Here is a 27,974-nt window from a genome sequence, read left to right as displayed (position 1 = left end):
GCAGCAGGCCCGGCCTTCTTCCCTGCTGCTCCTGCAGCGAGAGCCGCAGAAGCCTGGAAAGATGCAGAACACGCACACGGCAAGGAGCCATTCATCATCCTGGTCCAGCTACCCACACCCCGCGTCCAGGGGAAGCCCCTCCACCAAAAAAACCCCCCATTCCCAGCCAAGTGACTATCTAACTTCACTTCAGGCCTCACTGGGACTCGGAACCCCGGGACCCCTTCGTGGGTGTTGAATCCCTGCTCCAGCCAGCGCCTACCCAGGACAAGCTGTCGAGGGCTGGGCATAAAAATTCTCTGCAAAGACGCCTCTGCTCCCGAGTTTTCTGCAAAGTCAGATTTCCAGATTTCTATTCAGCCATCAAATGGCTGCTGTGGCGGCCCGTCACCATTAAATTATGAAAATACAAGTTGCCGGGAGGAAATGAATCCCAGGCTGAACTCAGGAAAGGTCTGCTTTCTCGTGAGGTAATTATGAAATGAAAATGTGTGAGTTCTCAGGCGCGTCTCAGAAGCCTCCCCGTGAGGCCCCAGAGGTCTGGCACAAGGGTGAGGCCCGAGGCGGCCTGAAAAATTCCTTGAAGGAGAGGAGCCCGGCAGGACCGAGCTACTCAGAGACATCTGCAGGTCAATTTCCAAAGCGGGGGTTAGAAGTGATTAAGAGCAGTAAAAAGAGGAAAAAGTCACAGGACTCGAATTTCCAAATGACTCTTTAAAATGCGAGAGTCAAGCTGTTAGAAAATGTAGGCTTTCCAAGGAAGACCAATAATGTTGGGCTAATTAGACGCTCCGGCATGGACCACATATAAATTCAGGCCCCAAAGAGGGGGCACTGTCCCTTTAACAACTGCTTGGGGAATCAGTGGAAAAGTTAATGAGGAGTGTCAGTTGGGGCTGCTTTATTAGGTGGTCCTCCGGAGGATAAAGCCTGGGGTTTCTGTAAGAGGGCTTCTGTGCTTGATTCAATAAATCAATTTATATTAAATGCGGGCGCAGCTCCGGAGCTGGCTTCATAAAGCATTCCGTGGCGGCTCGCAATCTGCGTATCCGCTTCCCTGCCTGCCTGGGCACGCCGTCAGAGGGCCCCTGATAGAGCCGTCAAGAAGACAGAAGCTGCATCTAAGGGATTTGTCAAACTTGACCCAGCAGCGCCCGTCCGTGTTCCCGGCTGCCTGCAATGAGCTTCTCTCTGCAAACTGTTTGGCTCGTCGGCCAGGGGGATTGCCCCATAGCTGGAAGCCTGCTTCATGAGCGGAGGGGAGAAGGCAGATGGAATAGAGAAGGGATCACTAGGAAAATGACGGCTGGAGGAACCAGTTGGGATGGGAGATGTGTGCCGAAAGTAGATAATGGACCAAGCATGATGACCTCTCAGTGTCTGTGTTGCAAGCCATAATGCCCTAAAGTAGAGAGAGAGTGTGGGGAATATTGTCTGCCATGGAGGCAGGGGGAGGGTGGGAAAGGGGGGGTATACCCGGGATATTGGTGGTGGAGAATGTGCACTGGTGGAGGGATGGGTGTTTGATCATTGTGAGATTGTAACCCAAACATGAAAGCTTGTAACTATCTCACGGTGATTCAATAAAATTTAAAAAATAAAAAAAAAAGTTTGGCTTGTGTGTGTTGTGGGGGGCTGGAGCGACAGCACAGAGGGTAGGGCATTTGCCTTGCACTCGGCCGACCTGGGTTTGAATCCCAGCATCCCATAGGGTCTCCTGAGCACTGCCAGGGGGTAATTCCTGCGTGCATGAGCCAGGAGTGACCTGAGTGCATGAGCCAGGAGTGACCCCTGTGCATCACCGGGTGTGACCCAGAAAGAAAAAAAAGATGTTTGGCTTGTTGATGAGGAAAGAAGCCCGGGGCTGGGGGTGGGGGGGGTGGGGGGCTAGGGTTTCCATCCTTGCACTGGGCTCCGGGCCGCAGACCAAGAATCAAGGTCACCCCAAACAAAATGGGCAGGGCTGGGAGTGAAACTGCTTTTCAATCTGATCTTCAGAGAATGAAAGACTCCCCAGAACCTAAGCAAGGGAGGGGGAGAGGGCCCGAAGCAGCAAAGCCAAGCCCCACTGGGCTGGAGGCTTTGGGGTCCATTCCAGTCCTGTAGACCCCAGACTCCTGACCACGGGGTGCAGCCCTGGCAACCCCCCAGCACCGGACTAAGCATTGGCAGGTTTTGTTCCGAGGAGCCCTGCAAAGCACGGCTAGGGAGGCTCCTACCTATTTAAAAAAAAGAAAAAGGTCAAGGAATAGAGGAATAGAAGCGCCATTGGCTGTGACCAGCAAGGGAGCCTGGTGAGAGGGAGGGACACTCCTGATCAGGGCAGGAGAAAAGTCTTTGTCCTAGCCGGCAGGCAGGTTCACCCAAATACAGCGGCCCGAAGATCTGAGGAATGGAGTCAAGCCCATTCCCCAGCCAGCTTGGGTTGACCAGCAAGCCACACACAGTGACCACACCATTCTCCTCTCTGAGTCTACGCTCAGTTGAAACTAACAAAAGCACTGTAGCACTGTCGCACTGTCATCCCGCTGTTCATCAATTTGCTCGCGCGGACATCAGTAATGTCTCCATGGTGAGACTTGTTGTGACTGTTTTTGGCATATCGAATGCGCCACGGGGAGCTTGCCAGCTCTGCCATGCGGGCGGGATCCTCTCGGTAGCTTGCCGGGCTCTCCGAGAGGGATGAAGGAATTGAACCTGGGTTGGCCTCGTGCAAGGCAAACGACCTACCCTATTGCTCCAGTCCTAACAGAAACAAACTAACAAAAAACTCCTTCTGGTTGAGATGTCTAGATAAGGCAGCTCCTGGCACTCCTGTCCTTCCTCTCAACTAGGATAGAGGCAGCAACGCCATCCTACAGAACTCGTGAAAATCCTACACAATCATGACAATATTCCGTACCCTCACAGGTCAACTAACCATGAGCACATGAGACTCTAGAGCAGCCGAGATGGAGCCAGTGTAACACGAGGCATGAAGTTTTCTATTTCCCAAATTTCAACCAATTTTCTCTCCCCAGGCACAGTGGGTAATGACGTCTGTGGAATTCACTCCACTCTTCTCCCGTTGGAAAAAAAAATTCTTTGAGTTACTCCTAACTTTCCCCCTTCCTGTTGTTTGTGTGTTTGTTTTGGCCACATCTGGCCGTGTTCGGTGCTTTCTCCTTCTTCCCTACTCAGGGATCACTCCTGGCAGCGTCCAGAAAACCACGTGTGGTGCTGGGCAGACAAGTGGGGTCAGCCGTGTACAAGGCGAGTGCCTTACCCCCCCTGAACTGTTACTCCAGCCCCACTTGTTCCTGGTTTTAAAAGAAACGGAAGTGGGAAAAATCACCCTTATCAGACTGTTGGCGTCTGAAAGAGACAGAAATGGAAGACAGTTTCCTTCTAATGGAATCTGCCTTTTCCTAAAGCCCTGTTTTTTGTTTTTGTTTTTGTTTTCTTTTTGGGTCACACCCAGCGACGCTCAGGGGTAGCTCCTGGCTCTACACTCAGGATTTACCCTTGGCAGTGCTCAGGGAACCATATGGGATGCTGAGAATTGAACCTGGGTTGGCCGTGTGCAAGGCAAACGCCCTACCTGCTGTGCTATCACTCCAGCCCCTATTTATTTATTTTTGCTTTTTGGGTCACACCCGGTGATGCACAGGGGTTCCTCCTGGCTCTGCACTCAGGAATTACTCCTGGCTGTGCTCAGGGGACCCTATGGGATGCTGGGAATCGAACCCAGGTTGGCTGCGTGCAAGGCAAATGCCCTCCTTGCTGTGCTATCGCTCCAGACCCATTTTCCTAAAGATCTGGAAACCGAAGTGCACCCCTTCTACCAGGCCTGGGGTTGGCAGCCAGGGGCAAAGGATGCTCCTTACAAATAGTTGATCTAGGCCTGGTCTTCTCACAAGCGCCTGGAGCCTCCGCAGAGAGAGAGAGAGAGAGAGAGAGAGAGAGAGAGAGAGAGAGAGAGAGAGAGAGAGAGAGAGAGAGAGAGAGAGAGCGCCTGGGTCCCAGACACTGGGGAGCAGATGGCCCCAGGCCGGGCTCTCTTGGCTGAGTCGGGACGGCCAGCTCAGGTTACAGGACCAGCCTGTCCTCTGAAATAAGACCATCATAAATGTTTAAAGGGCTTGCTTCAAGAAAGAATTCTGGTGTGCTTTATCCCTAACCAGAACCATCTGGAAGCAATCTCACACTCACAGGATGGACCGCTCTTCCTCTCTGGCCCCGGCTCTCGCTCCGAATCCCACCCCATCCGCCGGGGAACAGCTGCCGAGATTCTGGCCCAAAGCCAGGGGCGAGGCTATAGCCTCCTCTGGCATGACCCGCCTCCCCCCCTCCACACCCCTCTGGAGTGGGGGCGGGGGGCACTTGCTCCTCCCCCCACGTGGCTGGACACAGAACACCAAGAACACGGCTTCTATGAGAGAACACGCCATCAACCGCAGCCCCCGCGAGCAAGACTTGGTGCCCCCAAAGCCAGCTGTGAGAGGCTGTTGTTTCAAAGCGGCGCACATCGACACCTGCTAGCAAATGACAGCCTGGGACAGTCTGGGGGCCTCTGGGGCAGGGGGCTCAGGGCTCACCAAGCCAGCTCGGGTGCCACGTGCATTGGCAGGTGGCGGGTGGGGGACAGATAGGAAGGGCAGCGGCAGGAGGCTGGAGCTCTGGCACCAGAACCAATGATACCAGCCGCAGGAGGGGAGAGCCCGGTCACCTCAGGGACCCATCAAGTTTGGGACAGAAAAAAAGCCTTGTATAGAAATCACACGGCTTTGCAGACTCTCTGGGGGCCAGCGGGGAGGGGAAGGCCAGTCGGGGAAGACCAAGTGCACGAGGCCGAGTCCTGGTGACAATGACCTTTTGTCCTCGGTGCAATCTGGGCCTGCCAGGCTGCTTCTCAGTTTCCGTGAAAGCGCGAGGGTGGAAGAGACAGAGCCCCTGGCAGGAGGCGGCAGGCTCATCCTTAATTAGGAGACGAGGCTTCCCGGGGCTGGCATCCTGTCGCACACTTCCTCCTCGCTGCAGACACACTTGCACGCTGGCGCGACCGCGCGGGATGAGAGCAGGGCAGCCTGCCCAAGCACCGGAGATTCGATTCGCTGGGGGCTCATCCCTCCCATCCCCACCCGAATCACACACAGACGCCGAGAGACAGCGCGCTTGCTCCGACCGTTTCATCCGTCCAGTAGAGTAAGTGGTTCCCAGGGAGATGGGAAGCGGGAACGCGAAGGCCCTGGTCAGCTACCAAGACGCTTCATTCTGTCCCTGTGTCCCCTGAGAGGACAGAGGTGAATCCTGGGAGGCACAGAGGTGCCCAGAGAGAAAGGACACCACCGCTCAAAACAAAATGGATTGATTGTTTGGCGTTTTGCAGGGCGGGGGGTGGGGGGGGTGGGTCGGGCTCCACTCAGTGGTGCTGTGGTTACTCCTAGCTCTGTGCTCAGGGATCGTTCCTAGCTCTGCTCCAGGGCCCCTGTGTGGGGCTGGGGACTGAATGAGGGTCAGCCACATGCAGGGTAAGAAGAACCTTACCCACGGTCCTCACTCTCCGGTCCCAAAACTGAATTATGATCAATCTGATCCCAATGAAAATTAGAGGTATCAAAAAAGAGCCTGCAACCTTAGATAGAGAAGGAAAAGGGACCACCAAGCAAAGGGTGCTAGGAGGGCCTGTTCGGGATGGGAGAGGTGGGCTGAAAAGTAGACTATAGATCAAACACGATGCCCACTCAATACCACTACAGCAAAACACAACACTCAAAGGGAGAGAGAGAGCAAAAGGGAATGCCCTGCCACAGAGGCGGGGTGGGGTGAGGGGAGGGGATAGGGTGAGGGCAGTAGGAGGGGTGCTGGGACCGTTGGTGGTGGAGAATGGGCACTGGCGGAGGGATGGGTACTCGACCATTGTATGACTGAAACACAAGCACGGAAGTCAAGTCTGTAACTGTACCTCACGGTGATTCACTAATCACTGTATCGCTGTCATGCCGTTGATCATCGATTTGCTCAAGCGGGCCAGTAATGTCTCCATTCATCCTAGCCCTGAGATTTTAGCAGCCTCTCTTTACTCGTCCTTCCCAATGGTGCCGCATTAGAGACTCTTCTGGCTCAGAGGAATGAGACCCATCATATATATATATATAATTCACTAATACAAAATAAAAAAAAAAAGAGCCTGCCATATGAGGCAGAGACCAAAGTTCTAGCACTTGTTCTGACACATTTTGGCTTCGCCCCTCGAAGCACACATTTGCTAATCTGTGAAATGGGAACACCAGGGAGGGTGCATCTGGCAGCCAAGCCTGTTGCCAGCCCCACAAACCCTCCAGGGAGGCTGGTCAGGGTCACATCCCAGGGTTTCCCTCATTGCAGCACCTTAAGCAGTTTAGCTTCTCTGCCTCAGTCTCCCCATCTGTACAATGTACGCAGTTTGGTTCCATGTGTGCCACGAGAAGTTCTCACGACAGTGCCTGGCCCTGAGCACCCCATCCTCTCGTTCGTTAACCCCATGACCAGTGGGATGAGAGGGGCGAGAGAGGGGAGAACAATTCTCCTACCCGGGTCTTTGCAGATGAGGTTGCTCTGAAGGAGCCGCCCCCTTTATCTGTCAGGGGGGCTTAGGAGAAACAAGTTTATAGGCCATGGCTATGGCTGAAGCCAAGAAACGGGAGGGACGAGGGAAGGATTTGTGTCCTCAAGTCTGACACATTTCTATTGTTCACCAGTTTACCTTCGACCCACCCTGATGGGGCAGCAACGGAAGGTCTTTGGGGGGCAAGGGAAACACAGGGCAATGGTCTCTCTGAGTTAATTTGCTAGCCCCTTGCTCACTCTCGACTGGTTTTCTCTTGCCAACACCCCAGGCTGTGGACCGGTCAGGAGCACCTTGCTGCAGGAGCACTGAGGATTTAGTTCAGGCCTTCAGGCTGCCCCTGGTGCTTCTGAAGCCTCATCAGGCCCCTTTCTCACTGGGAATGCCTCACAGCACAGCCCGCGGGATCACTCAGTATGTTTTGGTGGCGCTGGGATTTGAACTCACGGCCTTAAGGTGAGGGAGACATTCTTTCAGCCACAGAGCCATTCTCAGCCCAAATCTTTCTGTAGTCACCTCAGATAGGCAGCAACTTTGACCCCAAGTTTCTTACACTTCAAACATACACACAGAGACAGACAGACACACACACACACACGCATGTGCACACACACACATACAGATGCTAGAATGCACTGTAGCACTGTCTGTCTTCCCGCTCATCGATTTGCTTGAGCGGGCATCAGTAACATCTCCATTGTGAGATTTGTTGTTACTGTTTTTGCCATATCGAATATGCCACGGGGAGCTTGCCAGGCTCTGCTGTGTGGGCGGAATACTCTCGGTAGCTTGCCGGGCTCTCCGAGAGGGACAGAGGAATCGAACCCAGGTCAGCCGCGTGCAAGGCAAACGCTCTACCCACTGTGCTATCACTCCACTCTTATAAAAAATTCTCAAAGAAACTTGCTGGCATTGAGGGAGGGAGCTTACAGGGGTGGTGGTCTGAACTGAATTCAAACTTGCTGACTTCTGACAAAGCTGTAAAGAACTTTCTATTCCTAAAGTATCATTTTTAAATCAGAAGTCATCAGGAGATACATCAGGATGCTTGTGAATCTCCGCCCTGAGCCAAAGTTGTGAGCCAGAAGCCAAACAGGGAACTCGCTGAAACAAACCATGTCCTCAAGTCTGACTGAAACCATTATCAGTCTTGGCTCAATTGTTTGGTACCTTTTGTGGCAGTTTTATACAATTAAATATAGCCCATGGATGGACTTAAAGACTATTATTTCAGAGAAAGAGAGGAGGGAGAAGAGTGTAAGAAAAACCTAGGGAGAGATGGAGAGAAAAAGAAATGTGCATTTGAAGTTGGATATAGGGCTGGAGCAGTAGCACAGTGGGTAGGGCATTTGCCTTGCACTCGGCCTACCTGGGTTCGATTCCCAGCATCCTATATGGTCCCCCGAGCACCGTCAGGAGTAATTTCTGAGTGCAGAGACAGGAGTAACCCCTGAGCATCGCCGGATATGACCCAAAAAGCAAAAAAAAAAAAGTTGGATATAATGTCACTGTCACTGTCACTGTCATCCTGTTGCTCATTGATTTGTGGGCACCAGTAACGTCTCTCATTGAGAGACTTATTGTTACTATTTTTGGCATATCCAATATGCCATGGGTAGCTTGCCAGGCTCTGCCGTGGGATATAATGTAGTTTATAAATTTCTCTAATTTAAATATTTAAAACATTTTAAGTGGTGGACGATGGCTCAAAGGGCTGGTATACATGCTTTGCATGTGGGAGACCCTGATTTCAATGCCTTAGCATGATTCCCCAGCACTGCCAGATATAGCCCTGATGGTACCCAAGAAGTACCCTCATCACCCCGACACAGAGAAAAAAAAATAAGAACATAGGATCACATTCATCATCATCATCATCATCATCATCATCCCGTTGATCATCGAATTTCTCGAGCAGCCTCAGTAACGTCTCCATTCGTCCGAGCCCTGAGATTTTAGCAGCCTCTTTCTACTCGTCCTTCCAGCGATGCCGTACAGGAGGCTCTTTTAGGGTCAGAGGAATGAGACCCAGCTTATTACTGGTACTGGCATATTAATACACCATAGGGACCTTGCCAGGCTCTCCCATGTGGGCAGGAAACTCCCAGTAGTTTGCCAGGTTCTCCCAGAGGGAGAAGTAGGCTATAAGATATCTTCGGGGAGCTGGCTTTTAAGTCTCTGGATGCTGGCTGTTGACAGGATTACACGATGCTGGGGGCCGTCTCTGGATGTGACCGTCTAGCTACTGGAAAATGGGGGATCTGGGTGGAGGAGGCCCAGTCCCAATCTGAGCAGCCTTGGAGCTCATTATCCTTTTTTTTAAAAAAAAGAAAAAAACCAACACTACTTTCACTTTTTAGATAGAATTTACTTCTCTAGCCTGGAAAGGACAAATTGGCTTACTTCAAACTTAACATGTGTCAAATATAGGCTCCGTGGTTCCTTTCCTATCAATCATCATCATCTCCATCAGTTCCTATCAATCACACCTTTTACTTCCTCTCCTCCGATATGCACTTTCTGCCTGGCCGTGCTGTGTCAGGCGCTGGGTGAGCCCCTGGGTCCCCACTGTTCTGGGAGCGGGGCTCACAGATTTGTTGAAGAAAGATATTTAGACGGGTGATTGGAGCAGCTATTGGCTTAGCGCTTACATTCATTCCTGGGCCTCAATTACCTAGTGCAAGCCTTGCTCATTTCCTTTCCTGCTGCCTCCCGGCCCTCTGTTTGGCCGTAGAGATTGCACACATATTTTTTTCTCTGGGTACCTGAATCTGTTTTATTTCTGCATCCATCTCCTTCCACTCCTCTCAGAACCAGCTTCTGAGCGCTTTCGTCATTCATCCTCCTGAGAAACGCACAATAGTAATACTGTGCCTCCCACAGTAAGTCTCAATCTCTCTGCCCAGCTTCCCATATCCTCATTATGTGCTCTCAATACAAATTCTGTCTGATTTCCCACAGACACGCCTCTTCTTATGTTTGGCCGTTTCCCTCACTGTCTCTTAAATCTACTCTTTGCATTTATCTGTCACTGTCATCCCGTTGCTCATCGATTTGTTTGAGCAGGCACCAGTAACGTCTCTTATTGAGAGGCTTATTGTTACTGTTTTTGGCATATCCAATACGCACAGGTAGCTTGCCAGGCTCTGCCATGCGGGCTCCATACTCTCGGTAGCTTGCCGGGCTCTCTGAGAGGGGCAGAGGAATTGAACTCGGGTCAGCCGCGCGAAAAGCAAACACCCAACCGCTGTGCTATCGCTCCAGCCCTTGCGTTTATCATCTTGTGTGTTTCTAATCCTTGATGCTTCTCCTTTCATATTTCCAAATTCTTCAAAACCAAACTCCGCTAGGCTTTTTGAAAGTATACTGGCCCTTGTTTTAATTTTTTTCTGCATATTGTGCTGGGTAATTTTATATAAAGTAAAACTAAATTGACAAAACCATTAAGTAAGGGTTAGAGAGACTGGACACAGATACAGAGAAAGCAAAGCCATTTTTATCATTTATACTTTAGAGAGTGGGCTGGAGTGATAGCACAGTGGGTAGGGCATTTGCCTTGAACACAGTCGACCCAGGTTCGATTCCTCTGTCCCTCTCAGAGCCTGGCAAGCTAACGAGAGTATCCTTCCTGCATGGCAGAGCCTAGCAAACTACACGTGGCATATTCGATACGCCAAAAACAGTAACAATAAGTCTCACAATGGAGATGTTACTGGTGTTTGCTCGAGCCAATCGATGAGCAACGGGACGGCAGTGCTACAGTGCAGTGCATATTTTAGAGCAGAGGTAATCATTCAGGTCTTGTTGGTCATATGGTCTCTGCTGCAATTAATCAACTACTCTGTCTCTGCCTGTGTTGTAAATGAAACCAAAGCTGAAATGTGCTCAAATGAATGTGACTATATTTGTCAAAACTAATGTTTATTTATGTGTAGAGAGGGGTGGTAGCAGCTCTTGAACTGCAGTTTACTCATCCTGTCTAGAAGAGTGACTCTTCACTTGCAGTTGGAAAAAACACAACCAGAAGTGACTTAGATCAGCTTCTCATTCACCCTGCACGGTGCAATGATTTCCACAGTACACAAACCATAAAGAAGAAGGCATCGCCATGGAAATCTGGGCTGTGACTGGCTGTTCCAACTATTCTGGTCAATGAGGAAGAGACAGAGACGTGATTCGGTGGTGTTAGCTTATGTTCTGCATGTACGAGGCTCTGGATATGATCCTCAATAACCACCCCCACCTTTTTTTAATTTTTGGGTCACACCCAGTGATGCACAGGGGTTACTCCTGGCTCATGCACTCAGGAATTACTCCTGGCAGTGCTTGGGGGACTATATGGGATGCTGGGAATCAAACCCACGTGCAAGGCAAACGCCCTACCTGCTGTGCTATCGCTCCAGCCCTCACCCCCACCTTTTACAGAAAAAGGAAAAAAAGTAACCACACTTTCCCCCTGTGTTTTAGTTACAGCTAATATGAGTTTATAGTCTTTTCTCCTACTGCACTCTAGACTTGTAGGAGAGCCACTGGCTCACAGCTGGATGCTGGGATGTGAGAAAAACAATCTTCGTTCCATACTTCTATACACTAGGAAATGTTCTCTCATTTGGTTCTGACATCAACTATATAATGTCTAAATATGGGGCTAGAGAGAGAGAGAGACAGAGAGAGAGAAAGAGAGACAGAGAGGGAGAGGGAGAGAGAGAGAGTATAACGGAGAAGGTGCTTGCATGGTATGTGACTAAGCCCTCTCCAGCATCACATATGGTTCCCTTAAGACTACCAGAAGTGACCCTGAGAGGGAGAGTCCCTGAGAACTGGTAGGTGTGGCCCCTCCCCAATGTATCTATACATACAAATACCTCATCATCATACCGACCTTCCAGAGGGGAGAAACTGAGGCCACAGTCAATGATGTTCGCCACTGACCACTATTTACACAGTCTTGGTGCTGATATAAATGTGTTCGGGGAATAACACACACACACACATACACACACACACAAAGAACTCTTATTTAAACTCAAATAAAATTAAATAATAATAAAACATGGGGCTGGAGCGGCAGCACAGCGGGTAGGGCATATGCCTTGCACGCGGCCGACTCGGGTTCAATTCCCAACATCCCATATGGTCCCTCGAGTACCACCAGGAGTAATTCCTGAGTTTGGAGTGCCAGGAGTAACCCCTGAGCATCACCGGGTGTGACCCCCAAACCAAAAAATAAATAAATAAATAAATAAATAAATAAAACAATGGTACGCCAGTGATAAATAATGACAGCTCATGACGGGTCTTTACAATGACTCTTCAAAGAATGTGTGTATATTGTTTATCCAGGACAAAAACAGGATTTAAGGAGTTAAATCTTCCCCACTTGGGTCTATTTAGAAAGAGCAGAGCTACCCGGTGACAACGTCAACCTTTGGCCCAATCCACCCTCTTTCCAGCTCCACAACCTCTTTTGTTTCCCTGACCGAGGTGGGGGGGATGGGGGAGGGAACACAACATCACAATTAATAGGTTTAAAAGCCCACAGATGCTTGCTGGGTGAGAAGTGAGGAATGACATCAGCGTCACGGGGACCAGCGAACCCAAAGCTCTGGCGACGCACAGATGCGAGCCCATGGCCGGGGTGTGAGTGGTGGTGGCCTGACAGAGGCAGCAGCAGCAGTAAGAGGGGCGGCTGCTTCTTCCCAGGAGCCAGGCCTCCTCGGCCCTCCTCATCTGGGCGTGAGCCGTGGGCCTGTCCCACGGGCAACGCCACCCTCGCACGCCCAGGGCCGCACGGAGGCCCGGGGAGGCATGTTCTTACCAGCCTGTCATATTAAAGTCCCTGTACAGCATCTTCTTCCCAAGTTCCTTTCTCTGCACTCTCCTCGGAAACTCCAAATGTGTGAACTCATTTCCCAGCAAGTGAGGCTGCATGAATGCCTAGTAGCAAAAAAGGAGAGAAAGAAAGGGTGGGGGGGGGGAGGGAAAAAAAAAACAAGAGACATTTAGTGGAAAAAAAGAATAGGCGGGATTCTTAATTTTTTTTTTAAAACAAATCAAGATAGGCCCTAGTTAAAAACCATGAAAAGCATCTTCTAGTTCAAGGGAAACAGACTTCAGCATCTAAATAAAAATGAACGCCAGAAAAAACAAAAGCACGACTGTCACTGGTCAGGGGAGGAAACTGTTTTGCAATACATGAATACACATCCAAGGCAGGTGTCCCAGAAGTCCTAAGGAAAAGAACTTTCTTTTTATTTATTTTTTTTCTTTTTTGGGTCACACCTGGCGATGCACAGGGGTTACTCCTGGCTCTGCACTCAGGAATTACCCCTGGCAGTGCTCAGGGGACCCTATGGGATGCTGGGAATCAAACCCGGGTCAGCCTCAAGCAAGGCAAACGCCCTACCCACTGTGCTATCACTCCAGCCCCCAGGAAAAGAACTTTCTCCGGGCTTTCCTTTTCAAAACATTCCAATCCAAGACGGTCTCGCCTTCCCAGCACTCACGCCCGTGGGCAAGGCGGGAAAGTAGCTGGTCTAACTCCTCGGCTTTCTGCTCCCGGGAGCTCAAGCCCTTCTTCCTCCGGCCTGGCTTTGAAGAGCTGCCCGTAAGGCTCCCCATGACTTCAGGGTCTGAGAGAACGGGCTGGGGGCACCCGACAGGAACTTTCTGTTGGACTCCCTCCATTTTGCTCTGCAAGTAATTTGATCATGTAATTGGAAGATGATTCCAGAGCAGATGGCTTCTCTCCCCCCCGCCCCACCGCCCACACCCCCCCATCTCTATTCACACTAGGAAAAGTCTTGAGCCAACAGCCACTTAGGGAATTGCAGAGAAACAACAAACAGTCTCATTGTCACACTCAAAACTCAAACCCAGCTATCCAGGAGATGAAACGCTCGAAGGTGAATTCCCTGCTCTGCGGCCACACACGGTGAGGAAACCTGTATGGGGGAGCTTTCCCGTGCCAAGCTCTACGCCGGCATGACGGACCGGAGTCTTCTCATCGCTCCTATTTTCTGGCAGGAGAAAGAGTGGCGAGAGCGATCACACAGCCTGGCACGGCAGGAAAGCCAGGGGTCGCTGCCCCAGACAGATGGCCGTGGCCTTGGCCCACGGGAGGCCGGCACGGCTTACGGCCCCTTCCCAAGGTCCTGACCCTACACTTCTCAGAGCTTCAGGGAGGGCAGAGCGGGATGTCAGCTAAGCGTATCGGGAGCCGAAGGAAGCAAGCTGAACTGTCCCCTGCCTGCTCAGCCCTGCCAGATTTGTGACTCCAGGCCAGGGATTCTGAGTAGGCCGGAAGGACCGTCTGTATTGACTGAACTGAGAGGCAACCCCGGAACGGTGCCTTTGTGTCTGCTGCAGGTCCAACAAGCACCGGTTCACGGTGGTCGGGGGGAGGAGGAGGGGGAGGAGGAGGAGGAGGAGGAGGAGGAGGAGGAGGGGGAGGAGGAGGAGGAGGAGGAGGGGATCTGCATCACCTTTGAGGGGCTTTGAAACTCCTGCTGAGGAGCAGCTGCTGAGGCTAAGCATCAAGGTCATAGAAATGTTGGGTTTTACACAAAAGGTGTCTGGGAAGGAAGGAAGGAAGGAAGGAAGGAAGGAAGGAAGGAAGGAAGGAAGGAAGGAAGGAAGGAAGGAAGGAAGGAAGGAGGGAGGGAGGGAGGGAGGGAGGAAGGAAGGAGGGAGGGAGGAAGAAAAAAGGAAGGAAGAAAGAAAGGAAGGAAGGAAGGAAGGAAGGAGGAAAGAAATAAGGAAGGAAGGAAGGAAGGAAGGAGGGAGGGAGGAAGAAAAAAGGAAGGAAGAAAGGAAGAAAGGAAGGAAAGAAGGAAGGAAGGAAGGAGGGAGGAAGAAAGGAAGGAAGGAAGGAAGGAAGGAAGGAAGGAAGGAAGGAAGGAAGGAAGGAAGGAAGGAAAGGAGAGAGGGAGGGAGGGAAAGAAGGAGGGAGGGAGAGAGGAAGAAAAAAAGGAAGGAAGGAAGGAAAGAAGGAAGGAAGGAAGGAAGGAAAGGAGAGAGGGAGGGAAAGAAGGAGGGAGGGAGAGAGGAAGAAAAAAAGGAAGGAAGGAAGGAAGGAAGGAAGGAAGGAGGGAAGAAAAGGAGAGAGGGAGGGAAAGGAGGGAGAGAGAAAAAAGGAAGGAAGGAAGAAAGGAAGGAAGGAAAGAAGGAAGGAAGGAAGTAAGTGAGGATTTAATAGACATGTGTGGCTTTGGCTGAGAGGGAGTTTGGTTGAACTCTAAGCGCTCGAAGTTGTGTGATTTTGGCAGGTTATTTACTTTGCCAGGCCTCAGTGTATCTGTTAAGTGAGGTAAATGTTTATTTTGTACTGCTTTAACAATGAGGTGATGTCAATATGGATTTATTGTTGTCCTAAGAACGATTTATCTCCGTGTGATGACTGCCAGGTGTTCTCACATCCCACGGCCAACGCTGAGGGCTACGTGACCTCTCCTCACCCGCCCCGCCACTGTACCTGCAAAACCCCTTCCATAATTTGTGGGGCCTAGAAAGAAAAAAGAATCTGAAACCCCCATACAAAATAAAGAATGATAGGGTGACCGCAGAGCATTAAGCCTGGGGTGGGAGGGAGCTTTTGAATCGGCGGAAGTCACATCCTGCTGTCCTCAGCGGTATGGAAACTCTCTTATTCTAACCTCATCTTTGCTCCAGCCAGGAAAACCAAGAACTGAGGCGAAAACGTCCGTGCACAGCAGCAAGCGACTCAAGGAACTCTGGGACTAAGACAGCTTGAGCTTATTTCTTTCTCCCACGTTCCCCACTGAACCCACACTGACCTACAGGACAGCATGTGCCGAGCACTTGCAAGTGTCCTATCCTAGTGCCCCAACTATCCTACCAAGTATCAAGTCTGAATCACAAATTTGGCATCTGTGAGGATTCAAATGCATTTATCTAGTTACTGTTTGTTTGTTTGGAGGAGTCGCATTCGGCAGTGCTCAGAGCTTACTTCTGGCTCTGGGGTCAGGGATGGCTCCTGGTGAGGCTCAGGGGACCCTATGTTGGTGCTGGCAACAGAATCAGAGCCAACTGCCTGGCAGTCAAGCGTCTTAACCCCTGAACAATCTCCCCATCCCCCTGAGCACTGCTTGGGAGGCATCCCCTTATGCCCCCCAAAGAATTCTACATTGTCATGCATGATGCTAATCTACCCTGGCGCCAGGGATCAATAGTCACTGGCCGAGCACCTGCCTTGCAGGTGGGAGGCTCTGAGTTTGATCAATGCATCACTCCACATGCCAAGTACAATTTGATGGCACTACCATTTGAGATCACTGGCACTAGGTGTTCTTTCCCGGGCACACCAATGACAAGAGTGTGAAATGAGTATGAAGCCAGGTGAGCACTGTAAGCAGAGAGTAAGTGTAATTGTTATGGTCACTGTCACTGTCGTCCCATTGTTCATCGATTTGCTCGAGCGGGCACCAGTAACGTCTCCATTGTGAGACTTGTTGTTACTGTCTCTGGCATAATGAATACGCCACGGGGAGCTCGCCAGGCTCTGCCGTGCAGGTGGGATCCTCTTGGTAGCTTGCTGGGCTCTCTCAGAGGGATGGAGGAATCGAACCAGGGTCAGCCATGTGCAAGGCAAACGCCCTACCCGCTGTGCTATGGCTCCAGCCCCGAGTGTGTAATTACTGCAACCAAATGTGTGACCCCTAGCAAGCACCGTGGGTGAAGTATGTAAGCACCACAATCAAACATTCAGCCCATTTTTGGCAACAAGGGGAAGGGCTTTGGGGGCTAAATCTAAGACCCTTTATTAGATGCACCATATGTAACTGTCTCTGGGGGAAAAAACAGGTGTGTGTGTATGGGGCGGTATGATGTATGTATGACAGTCATAATTGAATGACTGTCAATTAAAGTATATTAACGTTTTCTTACTACTTCATGTTTTTCATTATTTTAAACACTTTTTAATTACATATCACAACTATGTATCATTGACAAGAAATATGAGTAAACTATATATTTTGTTTGTTTGGGCCGTACGAGGCTAGCACAGCGGTTGGGAGTTCGCCTTTCACGCGGCTGACCGTGTTCTATTCCTCCGCCCCTCTCGGAGAGCCCGGCAAGCTACCGAGAGTATGGAGCCCGCGCGGCAGAGCCTGGCAAGCTCCCCGTGCGTATTGGATATGCCAAAATCAGTAACAGTAAGTCTCTCAATGAGAGACGTTACTGGTGCCCACTCGAACAAATCGATGAGCAACGGGATGACAGTGATAGAGTGACAGTGGGCCATACTTGGTGATGTTCAGGGTTATTCCTGGCTCTGTGGTCAGGAATTACTCTTAGGGGGTCCTCGGGGCATCAAATGGGATACTAGGGATCAAACCCGGGTCAGCTGCATGCAAGGCCAGTGCCCTACTCATACTATCTCTCCGACCCCAAGATAGTGTAGTATCTTGGTCAGTATTTGCCAAGGTGCTTTTCACACTTCAAATCCACCGGCTCTCATTTCTTTTCGGCTGAGAAACATGGATGTCGTGACTTTCCCACACCACAGCCTTGTGTATCTCAAAACTTAAGCGGGGGGGGGGTGGGGGATGCTGTTTTATTTCTCAAATCATCCACAAAGCACCCCCGAAGCCTGAGAACCAGAGGTGCGAAGCTCTTAAGGAAGCTTAGCCATGATCCCCACTGCCTGTTTATGCTGACTCCAGGTCCGGAATGTGCCGGGACAGGTCCGACTCACGCCTCCGCCAGGCGCTCAGCAAACCAGCCCGGATCCAGAGGCTTAGAGAGAGGCTCCTTTCCTGTCGCCCGAGCTGCAGGGTGCCCATTTGCAGGTTTGGGGCTGCTTCTAAGGCAGACGCAAGCCCAGGAGATGGCATCATGCCGGCCGCCTGGCCCACAGCCACTCTCCACTGTCAACTGTCAAGAACCCCAACTTCAGATAAGTCAAAAGGTGTGTGTGTGTTGGGGGGGGGGGCGAGACACCCTGCTCTGAGTAAATACTCCAGAATTCACTCCCCACTGTTTTGTAGCACCCTCACAGACTTCTATTTTTAGGGTTATTTTCCTTCCTCTCATGCAAATTGTCCCAGCACATCTCACACGTTATATGAGTCATTTTCTGTCACCATATGCCGCCGTGCCCACCAGAGGATTTATGTGCATTCCTTCTGTACCTGACATATAATTACTATTTCTGTGTGTGTGTGTGTGACACGCCAGGGATCAAGCCCAGATCCTCACACATATGAGCCATGTGCTTTATCAATGAGTCACATCCTTAGCTCTATAGCCACTATATTTTAAAAATAAAATTACCATTTATATTCTAATGAACAGCCTCCTTATCAGCACTTTAATACTGTCTACAGCCGCATTTGTTAGATCTGATGGAGTGTCTGGGGTTAGAGGGTAAAATAAAATAATTCAAGAACTAATTACAGTCAGAGTCAATATGTACTTTGGGTAATTAAAAAAAACAGCCACAAAAAACGAGATGCAATGGGTCAGCCACCTATTGTTTTTCTTTTTTAATTGATTTTATTTTATTTTGCTTTTAGGGTCACACCCGGCGATGCACAGGAGTTACTCCTGGCTCTGCACTCAGAAATTACTCCTGGCGGTGCTCGGGGGACCCTATGGGATGTTGGGAATTGAACCTGGGTCAGCTGCGTGCAAGGCAAACACCCTACCCGCTGTGCTATCGGCTCCAGCCCCTGCCACCTATTGGTTTTCCGAGAAATATGGATCTGTGCTCCTTGGAATCTCAGTTTTAGGCTGGAATGATGCAAGTTCTATGTGCCTGGCCTGAGTCAGCTCAGGCTGCTGGATCAAAATGCCAAGCACATTTTGGGGAGGCAAGAAAGAATGTTTCTCAGTTTGCTTCCCGGTGAAGGCTCCTGCTGGGCCTGCGGCCTGCCCGCTGCAGCCTCCCATGGCTTCTCCTCTGTGTCTGCCTGGAGAGAAATCGAGCTCTTTAGTGTCTTGTCTTTGCTTATTTATTTTTATTTTGTGGGCCCCCTCTAATGGTGATGTTCAGGGGCTATTCCTGGCTCTGACCTCAAAGGTCAATCCCGGTGGTATTCTGGGGAACATGTGTGGACAGGGGTCATGTGGGGACAGGGTTGCCTGCAAGTGTCTTCACCTTGTATTATCTGTCCTACCTTACTTGTGTCCTTACTCAGGATAGTGAGCTGCTTAGATCAGTGGCCACTCTTATGACCTCATTTAATTACTTCTTTAATACCCTTCTTCCAAATTCAGCCTATTGAGGGAGGGAAAGAGATTCCACATACAAATTTTGTAAGAGACACAATGATTCGGTCTAGAGCAGGGTTTTATATGTGGAGTGGAGCGATAGCACAGCGGGTAGGGTGTTTGCCTTGCACGCGGCTGACCTGGGTTCGTTTCTTCCGTCCCTCTTGGAGAGCCCGGCAAGCTACCGAGAGTATCCCGCCTGCGTGGCAGAGCCTGGCAAGCTCCCCGTGGCGTATTCGATATGCCAAAAACAGTAACAACAAGTCTCACCACGGAGACGTTACTGGTGCCCGCTCAAGCAAATCGATGAACAAGGGACGACCGTGCTATGTAATTATCTATGTTCACAGACCTAATACGTTTAAATATAATAAAATGCCACACAAAGCTTCTTTCTATTTTAATGGAAGCATCTATCATTAAATATTGGTTTGCTTGTTTAAAAAATCCTAAAAGTTGTTTTAAAATAAATTTTAAACACTGTTTCTATTTAGTTTGTGTTGCCAGGGGTTGAACCCAGGACTCTCTCATTCAAGAGAAATGTTCGGCCCCTAAGTGATGGCCCTGGCCCCAGTAACGCCTTTTAAATTAAGCAGGATTTGGGACGATTGTTGAAACGCCCCTTATGGTCCCTCCTCGTAGTCAATCATCTGACAGATGGAAAAGTCATGGACAAGGTCCTCAGGGCAGTGCTCAGGCTACAGAGCCCCCCAGGGATGCTGAAACCGACTGGTTCCCAACGGGTCAGCTAGGGACAGTGGGTTGACAAAAGGAGACCGGCCCCTCCATGTGACAGATGCCCCGTGTCCCAGCGCACAGCCAGCTGCTCTGCCCTGCCCTTCGAGTGCTGGTCTGAGCCCCGAAAAGCTTCCTTCAAGCCAGCATCCCAGAATCTCGAGTTTCAGGAGCGACTGCCCTGAGAATTCAACATAAATGCCAACCCCCCCGCCCCCCAAGAGCCTCAGCCCTCTCCATGATTAATGTTTGTAAAATATGGGAGTGGGGATTTACTGGATTTCTTCCAGCAATAAAGCCCTAATGATTTTCCGATTCCAAACGTGGGCCGTTTGGGAATGCCTTTCTCCACCGCTCATGGCTGCCCCGAGCAGCTCCAAAGGACGAAAGGGTGTCTGCCCGCTGTACCCCTGGTACATCTTCTAAGAACACTAGGAGATTCCAGGTGGGTCTTACTGTGATCAAAATCCAAGTAGGGAGCAAACAAACAACTTCTTAAGTCCACTGTCACTGTCACTGCTCATCGATTTGTTCGAGCAGGCACCAGTAACGTCTCTCATTGAGAGACTCATTGTTACTGTTTTTGGCATATCCAATACGCACGGGTAGCTTGCCAGGCTCTGCCGAGAGGGCTCCATACTCTCGGTAGCTTGCCGGGCTCTCCGAGAGGGGCGGAGGAATCGAACACGGGTCGGCGCGTGAAAGGCGAATGCCCAACCGCTGTGCTATCGCTCCAGCCCCTTAAGTCTACATGTAAAAAAGAAAAGAGTGTGGCCACTTTCTCTAAAGTTCCTTTCTCTATGTGGATATGGAATATGGAGTTGCACTATGTTCATTCCAAGCGCTGTACAAAATCCCCAACCTCCTCTATGGCCCGATTCAGTGATCTCTTCCACTGTCCACTGGGCATCTGGGGAAATTTCCAGCGTAGGCTACTATACACAGTACTGCTCTTTCTAGTCTAGACTGCAGGTGAATATTTGAACCCTCTTGTATTAGGTTTGACATAAAGGAGTGGAAGTTTGGAGCTGACGGTTGTTCAGATTTAGCACTGACCGAGGAACCCTCTTTGAAAGCCATTATCATTTCCACTCCCGTTTGCAGAAGACGGAATGTAAAACTTTTTTTTCTTTTTGGGTCACACCCAGCGATGCACAGGTTTACTCCTGGCTCTGTGCTCAGGAATGACTCCTGGTGATGCTCAGGGGACCATATGGGATGCTGGGAATCGAACCGGGGTCAGCTGCGTGCAAGGTAAATACCCTCCCCGCTGTGCTATTGCTCCAGCCCCCCCCCCCATGTAAAAATTCTTCTATGATACTTGAGATTCCATATTCCATAATGTGAGATGTCTTGTAAAAGTCTTCTCACTGGAAAACCATCACACGAATAAACTCTGAAGATGTTGAGGCCTCTCAGTATTTGAAAGGAAGTTATTAAAAAATGAGGATTTTCAATTTTAACACAAATCTTTGAATAATTGAGTAATCTTTCCTCTTTTTTGCCCTTAGGGGCAGTGGTGGGAGGCGGGGGAGGGGTGTTGGTTAGATTATACGAGAGGAAGACTGGAAGCTTTACATTTCACCATGATTTATCATGATGTAAAGTCTAAGGTCACAGATGAACTGAAATTAACAATGCCAGCCAAGGCACTGTGATTGCTAACGGTCACAGTAATGGTCAAACGTGACAGCTCGTCCAGACCCAAGGCTGGCTGCATGATTTACAGTGCAGGAACAGAGTAATTTTGGTTTGAGTTTTAAGGAAAGAAAAAAATCTGCAAAATGGCTGAGATCTAAATGCATATACACCAGAGTCTTCCGCAAGGAACTCTCTCCATCTTAATTTGTCTTAAAACGCCTCAGGGGATGGATAAACAGTTTAGTGGCATGCAGCTGGCTTAGGTTCTATCCCTGGCACCACATACAGCAGTCCCCCGAGCCCGCCAGAGGTTACCCTTGAGCGCAGGGCGAGGATTATGCCCTGAAAACTGCCAGGTATGGCCCCTTCAATAAAAAATTAAAACCATTCCCCCGCTCCCCCAATCTCAAATTAAGTACTAAGCTTCTTTAGTATATATCATTGGATAGAAAGTTGACAAAATTCTGTGGGTTGCATAGAAGTCTGGTAAAAAGGCTCATGTTTAAATTTCTACGTGAGATTGAAGCAATCGAGCAGAGAGAAGTAGCATGCCCTTGAAATAATTTTATAATTATCAAAGGTTGATCTCAGACACAGGAACCACATGGAGGGGCTGAGGTTGCGTGCATGCACTGCATGTGTGACAAACTGGGTTCCGTCCCTGACATCACCCCTGCCGAGTGTGACCTTTGCATGCGATAAAGTGGAACACCACCAAGGTCACAGAAGAGCCACTTGGAAACTGTTACACAAATATGAAATGAAATTGCCAAGCTGGTCAACTCTACAATTATTTAATGTTGAGAGAGAGAGAGAGAGAGAGAGAGAGAGAGAGAGAGAGAGAGAGAAAGGGCAAAAAATATTCATTTATATGGAACGTATATAGGGAATATCTATGTCATGTGCTCTGAGTTTTTCCAAGTAAAAGTCTGGGGAAAGCCTTTCATTTGAAGAGTGAATAACTCCTGTCAGCCAAAAAGGAGATATGCCTTTATCTTTGATGAAGGAGCAAAGAGTACGAAGTGGAGCACAGAAAGCCTCTTCAACAAATGGTATCGAGAAAATTGGTCAGTCACATGTAAAAAATAAACTCAGACCTCTATCTCATGCCATGCACAAAAGTCAATTCAAAATGGATTAAAAACCTTGATATCAGACCTAAATCCGTAAGTTATATGGAGGAAAATATGGGCAGAACCCTTCATGACATTGACTGTCGCAGCATCTTCAATTATTTAATGCCATTTGAAGAAGCAAAGATAAAACAATGGGATTACACCAAATCAAGAAGATTCTGCGCCATAAAAGAAACCAAGACTAGAGTAGCACTGTCGTCCTGTTGTTCATCAATTTGCTCGAGCGGGCACCAGTACTGTCTCCATGGTGAGACTTGTTGTTACTGTCTTTGGCATATCGAATACGCCACGGGGAGCTTGCCAGGCTCTGCTGTGTGGGCGGGATCCTCTCGGTAGCTTGCCTGGCTCTCCGATAGGGATGGAGGAATCGAACCTGGGTTGGAGGAATTGAACCCAGGTTGGAGGAATTGAACCTGGGTCGGCTGCGTGCAAGGCTATCATTCCAGTCCAAGAGTAGAGTAGAAAAAAAACCAACAACATTCCACAGATTGGGAGAATGTACTTTCCCACCAAAAATTTGACAAAGGATTAATATTCAATACACATAAAGCAGTTGTAAAACTTAACAAAAAATAAACAACTCCGGGGCTGGAGTGATAGCACAGCGGGTAGGGCGTTTGCCTTGTACACGGCCGACCCAGGTTGGATTCCCAGCATCCCATATGGTCCACTCAGGAATTACACCACCAGGGGTAATTCCTGAGTGCAGAGCCAGGAGTGACCCCTGTGCATCATCGGGTGTGACCCAAAAAGCAAAAAAAAAAAATAAATAAATAAATAAAATAAACAACTCCACCCAAAAAATGGGGAGAGATGAACAGAACTTCCTTAAAGAAGGACATACAGAGGGCCAATAAGTATATTAAAAAATGCTCTGCATCACTGATAATCAGGGGAATACAAATAGAAACAAAAGTGAGATATCATCTCCAAGTGGCACATGAAAAATGAACAGAAACAGCCAGTATTAATGTGGATGTGCAGTAAAAGGATCCATCACCCACTGTTGATGGGAATATTGCTTGGTTCAACCTACTTGGAAAACAATATGGACACTTCTCAGAAAACTAAGAATTGAACTTCCGGGTGACCTGGGAATTCCATTTTTTGAAATACATGCCAAAGACCCCAAAACACTATATCAGAAAGACAGTTGAGTCTCCATGTTCAATGCAGCTCTAATCACAACCACCAAGGTCTGGACACAACCTGAGCATACAAGAACAGAAGACTAGACACACTGGCATATCAACACAATGGCAAATGACTTGCCAAAGAAAAAGAAAAAACCAATTCACAAAACCATGCAATTTGTCACCACATGAATGAAACTAGAAGGTATCATGCTGAGTGAAGATACAGGACGACAGATACAGAACAATCTCTCTCACAAGTGGGATATGAAGAAGCGCAGTATGAGAATAACACGTAGTCAAAGATAACAGAACCTGAGAACTGGCTTAGACAAGTGAGTTTACCAAGACTGGGGGGAAGATGGCGGGATAGGGAGGGTGGAAGAGGTGATCAGGAGGGGACTCTGAGACAATGGTGAAGGAAAGGTGGAGGGTGTGGTGTTGGAATATTGTATTCATAAAACCCCATCACTAATAGTACCGTAAATCACTGTGCTTTATATATGTGTTTATAAACATACTTAAATAGAGAGATGTGTTTCCCGACCTTTGGTTTCTTTGTATATGCAAATATGAGATAAAAAGTATATCAAAGAGCACAAAACTTGTCCTTTATGAGGGCAGAATGGCTATAAGAAAATTCATTATATAATTAGACTTGAAAACAGAGATGCCATATTTTTCTCTGCTCTAGAGAGTTACATGAAAAATTTAATATTAAAAAAATTTAGGGAGCTGCTGAGCGCGAATCGGACCCTCTGCGCCTAAAGACTTTGACTCCAAAGATGTAACACATTCGGGCATCCAGCGCGGCACCCGAGAGCGATGCACTGGGACACCAAACTGGGCTACAACTCGGTGCTGCTGGGGGTGGATTTTTTTTTCCTCCCCACCCTGTCTTCCTGCATGGAAAGCGGCGGGCTGGCGGCACCATGTGGCAGGCGCCATCTTCTGATTCCAGACCCACAGGTATTCGGATTTGACTTTGGGGGCTCCCAGGAACTCATGGGAAGGGGGCGTAACCGGCACGCCCTCGGCCCAGATAAACCCGGAGCTGCTGAGCGCGAATCGGACCCTCTGCGCCTAAAGACTTTGACTCCAAAGATGTAACACATTCGGGCATCCAGCGCGGCACCCGAGAGCGATGCACTGGGACACCAAACTGGGCTACAACTCGGTGCTGCTGGGGGTGGATTTTTTTTTTCCTCCCCACCCTGTCTTCCTGCATGGAAAGCGGCGGGCTGGCGGCACCATGTGGCAGGCGCCATCTTCTGATTCCAGACCCACAGGTATTCGGATTTGACTTTGGGGGCTCCCAGGAACTCATGGGAAGGGGGCGTAACCGGCACGCCCTCGGCCCAGATAAACCCGGAGCTGCTGAGCGCGAATCGGACCCTCTGCGCCTAAAGACTTTGACTCCAAAGATGTAACACATTCGGGCATCCAGCGCGGCACCCGAGAGCGATGCACTGGGACACCAAACTGGGCTACAACTCGGTGCTGCTGGGGGTGGATTTTTTTTTCCTCCCCACCCTGTCTTCCTGCATGGAAAGCGGCGGGCTGGCGGCACCATGTGGCAGGCGCCATCTTCTGATTCCAGACCCACAGGTATTCGGATTTGACTTTGGGGGCTCCCAGGAACTCATGGGAAGGGGGCGTAACCGGCACGCCCTCGGCCCAGATAAACCCGGAGCTGCTGAGCGCGAATCGGACCCTCTGCGCCTAAAGACTTTGAACTCAGAGACTTCTTACAGCAATGCACTGGGACTGTGAGCTGGGCTATGTAATTTCTGGCAGAATTTTCCCTGGACTTTGTGCGGAAATCCAAAACCGGGCGGACGCAGAAGCGTCCGCGCGACTTAACATTTATAATTGTCAGCAATGTGAAAGGGTTCCATTAGAACAGGTCTGACTTGGGGGGGAAACTCCAAATAATAACAGTAAGTTTTTGATTGAAAATATTGAAGGTTTTTAATGTAGCAGCCACTTCTGGACTGTGAACTAAGCAAAAGCCCCACGCTGGCCGACGTGGCGTGGCGTACACCATACTATGAGGCGCAGGCAGGGGGATGAGGGGGAAAAAGAAAAATAAAAAAAAAAAAGGAAAAAGAGGAAAAAAAAAAAAAGAGAGAGAGAGAGTTATGTCAACTATAGTGAGTTTTGTGTTGAATTATGGAATGTAATCAGGGTAAAGAGAAAATGAAGTGAAATTCATTAGTTATACAGTAGGGGGTAGGGGGTGGGGGCGGGGGGTATACTGGGGTTTCTGGTGGTGGAATATGGGCACTGGTGAAGGGATGGGTGTTTGAATATTGTATTACTGACATATAAACCTGAGAACTTTGTAACTTTCCACATGGTGATTTAATAAAAATTAAAAAAAAAAAAAAAAAAAAAAATTTAACTCATTAGTCCTCACTCTAAACCTGCAAGGGTCCTATAATGACCCTTTTCACAGATGAAGTAATTGAAGTACAAAAATATTTCATAGACAATTATCTTTTTGCCCGAAGACACCTCAGAGAATCCCAGCCACCTTTTTTCAAAACAGTTAACTTAGCTATATTAAAAATATAGAGAGCATTACCTTGCTTTTTTCCTTTTAGATCCCATATTGTTTTCACAGAGCTGTACCCAGCCGTACTTGCGGATTACCAGAACTACTCCAGTAAGTGCTCAGAGGCCATGCAGTCTTGAGGATCAAACCCGGACCCTTGAGCATACTAGGCATGTGAGCTACCACTTGAACGATCACTCTAGACCCTAAGATCAATTCTTGGCTTTTTGGATTTGGGGGTTTTATTTTGTTTTGGGGGCACAGAGGTAGTACTCCTGGCTCTCTGCTCTGAGAACATGCATGATGGTGCTTGGGGAATCATGCACAGTGCCAGCATCAAATGTGGATGGGCTGCATGCAAGGAACGTGCCTGAATACCTATACGATCTCTCTGGACCCTGAGGCCAACTCTTAGAGGACCCTATGGACAGGCAGCTCTGGCTTCATGTACCAAACTTTTTATTCAGAATACTGGATGTTGGAAAGTAGGGTTTTAGAGAGTCCGAGGATTTTACAGCAACTGTACAGAAAGACTGACTAACAAGTTTTAGGAGTGCATCGTCATAATAATGACTTTTATGAATTGCTTGAGATTCCTTTCCTTAGATCTGCTTAGTAGGTTTAGAATTCCTCATTGTCAAGACCCTGATTCCTACTAACCTGGAATAAAGAAGACATCCATTTATATAGCACTGTAGCACTGTTGTCCTGTGGTTCATCGATTTGCTCGAGCGGGCACCAGTAACGTCTTCATCGTGAGACTTGTTACTGTTTTTGGCATATCGAATATGCCATGGGGAGCTTGCCAGACTCGGCTGTGTAGGCGGAATTCTCTCGGTAGCTTGCAGGGCTCTCCGAGAGGGATGGAGAAATCGAACCCGGGTCGGCCGTGTGCAAGGCAAATGCCCTACCCGCTATGCTATCGCTCCAGTCCATCCATTTATATATACCTTAAAGAGGTAGGTTCTGGAAGTTTTAAGGTTCAGTTTTAAGGGTCACCTAACGTCTTCACTTAACATCTTAAAGCCCGGCAGTAAATACAAGTCCTGCTTCTGAAAACCAGTGCAATGCTGGTCTTGTGCTCTAAAGGTCTTCTCCTAGGGATACCTGTATGATCAATGGGACCATGAGTAAATACGCAAGATGTCAATCACTAACGTACAATTTTTTAATTAGACAACTGGAAACTTGGATGCAGTTTTATGAAAGGGGGGTTAAAAGGAAAAGAAGGTGGATTTTTCCATGACTCAGTCAGCAAACAGAATACTGGGGAACTTGCCAACGTACCCCTCTCTAGGCCCCTAGAGCTACAGGCAGACTCCTGGGCTCCACAGCCTGCTCGAGGTTTAGTGCAACATCAAAGTGGCAGATGAGTTGTTTCTACTTACTAGAACACTTGACCTTCCTGATTAGAGCCTCCGGTATGAAAAGCAGGGTCAGACTTTAGGAATTTCTTTTTTTCCCCTAGAGTTAACTCTTGAGCACGAAAACCCCCAGAGAGCCAAGAGGTACAGCCTTATTCACTTGAAACCGTTCTAAGCCCAGTATGGGGGTGAGGGGAAGAGGAGATTTGCCTGACCAGACCCTGCCTGGAAAGTTGGAGGGGCAGCTCCAAGGACACCACAAGGAATCACCTCAGCTAATATTGCACTCGTGTGTATCAAATGTGTCTCTGAGACCCACTTTCATCTTTTTCCTGTACATCGCCCTTGATGAGACACAGCTGCAGACTTGGCTTCCCTGCAAGGACAGAAATACACTATTTGAAGGTTGGATGATACCAGCCTATCTTAATGTAATCAAATCAGAGTTTATAAATATATCTGAGCAGAACTGAAGGCAAGGCATCGGTCTCCCGCCCTGCGCTACAGAGGCCCCCAGGGACATCCAATTCTGGCTGTCACAAGAAACAAAGGTGGGGCGATTTCCTGTTGGCCGCACCATCAGAGAAG

At 49.0% G+C, this 27,974-nt stretch overlaps 1 protein-coding gene across 1 annotated transcript in view; it reads right to left on the bottom strand.

The window, feature by feature from the left end:
- PPM1H (protein phosphatase, Mg2+/Mn2+ dependent 1H) overlaps positions 1 to 27,974 on the bottom strand; it is a 331,573-nt gene that overhangs the window by 81,574 nt on the left and 222,025 nt on the right. Inside the window, exon 6 of the mRNA XM_055127374.1 lies at positions 12,405 to 12,523. Coding sequence (XP_054983349.1) covers positions 12,405 to 12,523 — 119 coding nt within the window. The remainder of the gene's footprint in view (positions 1 to 12,404; positions 12,524 to 27,974) is intronic.

Source organism: Sorex araneus, chromosome 2, assembly GCF_027595985.1.
Source record: "Sorex araneus isolate mSorAra2 chromosome 2, mSorAra2.pri, whole genome shotgun sequence".
Classification (NCBI taxonomy): domain Eukaryota; kingdom Metazoa; phylum Chordata; class Mammalia; order Eulipotyphla; family Soricidae; genus Sorex; species Sorex araneus.
The sequence above is the reverse complement of the archived record's forward strand: the minus strand, read 5'-3'. Positions and strand labels throughout refer to the sequence as shown.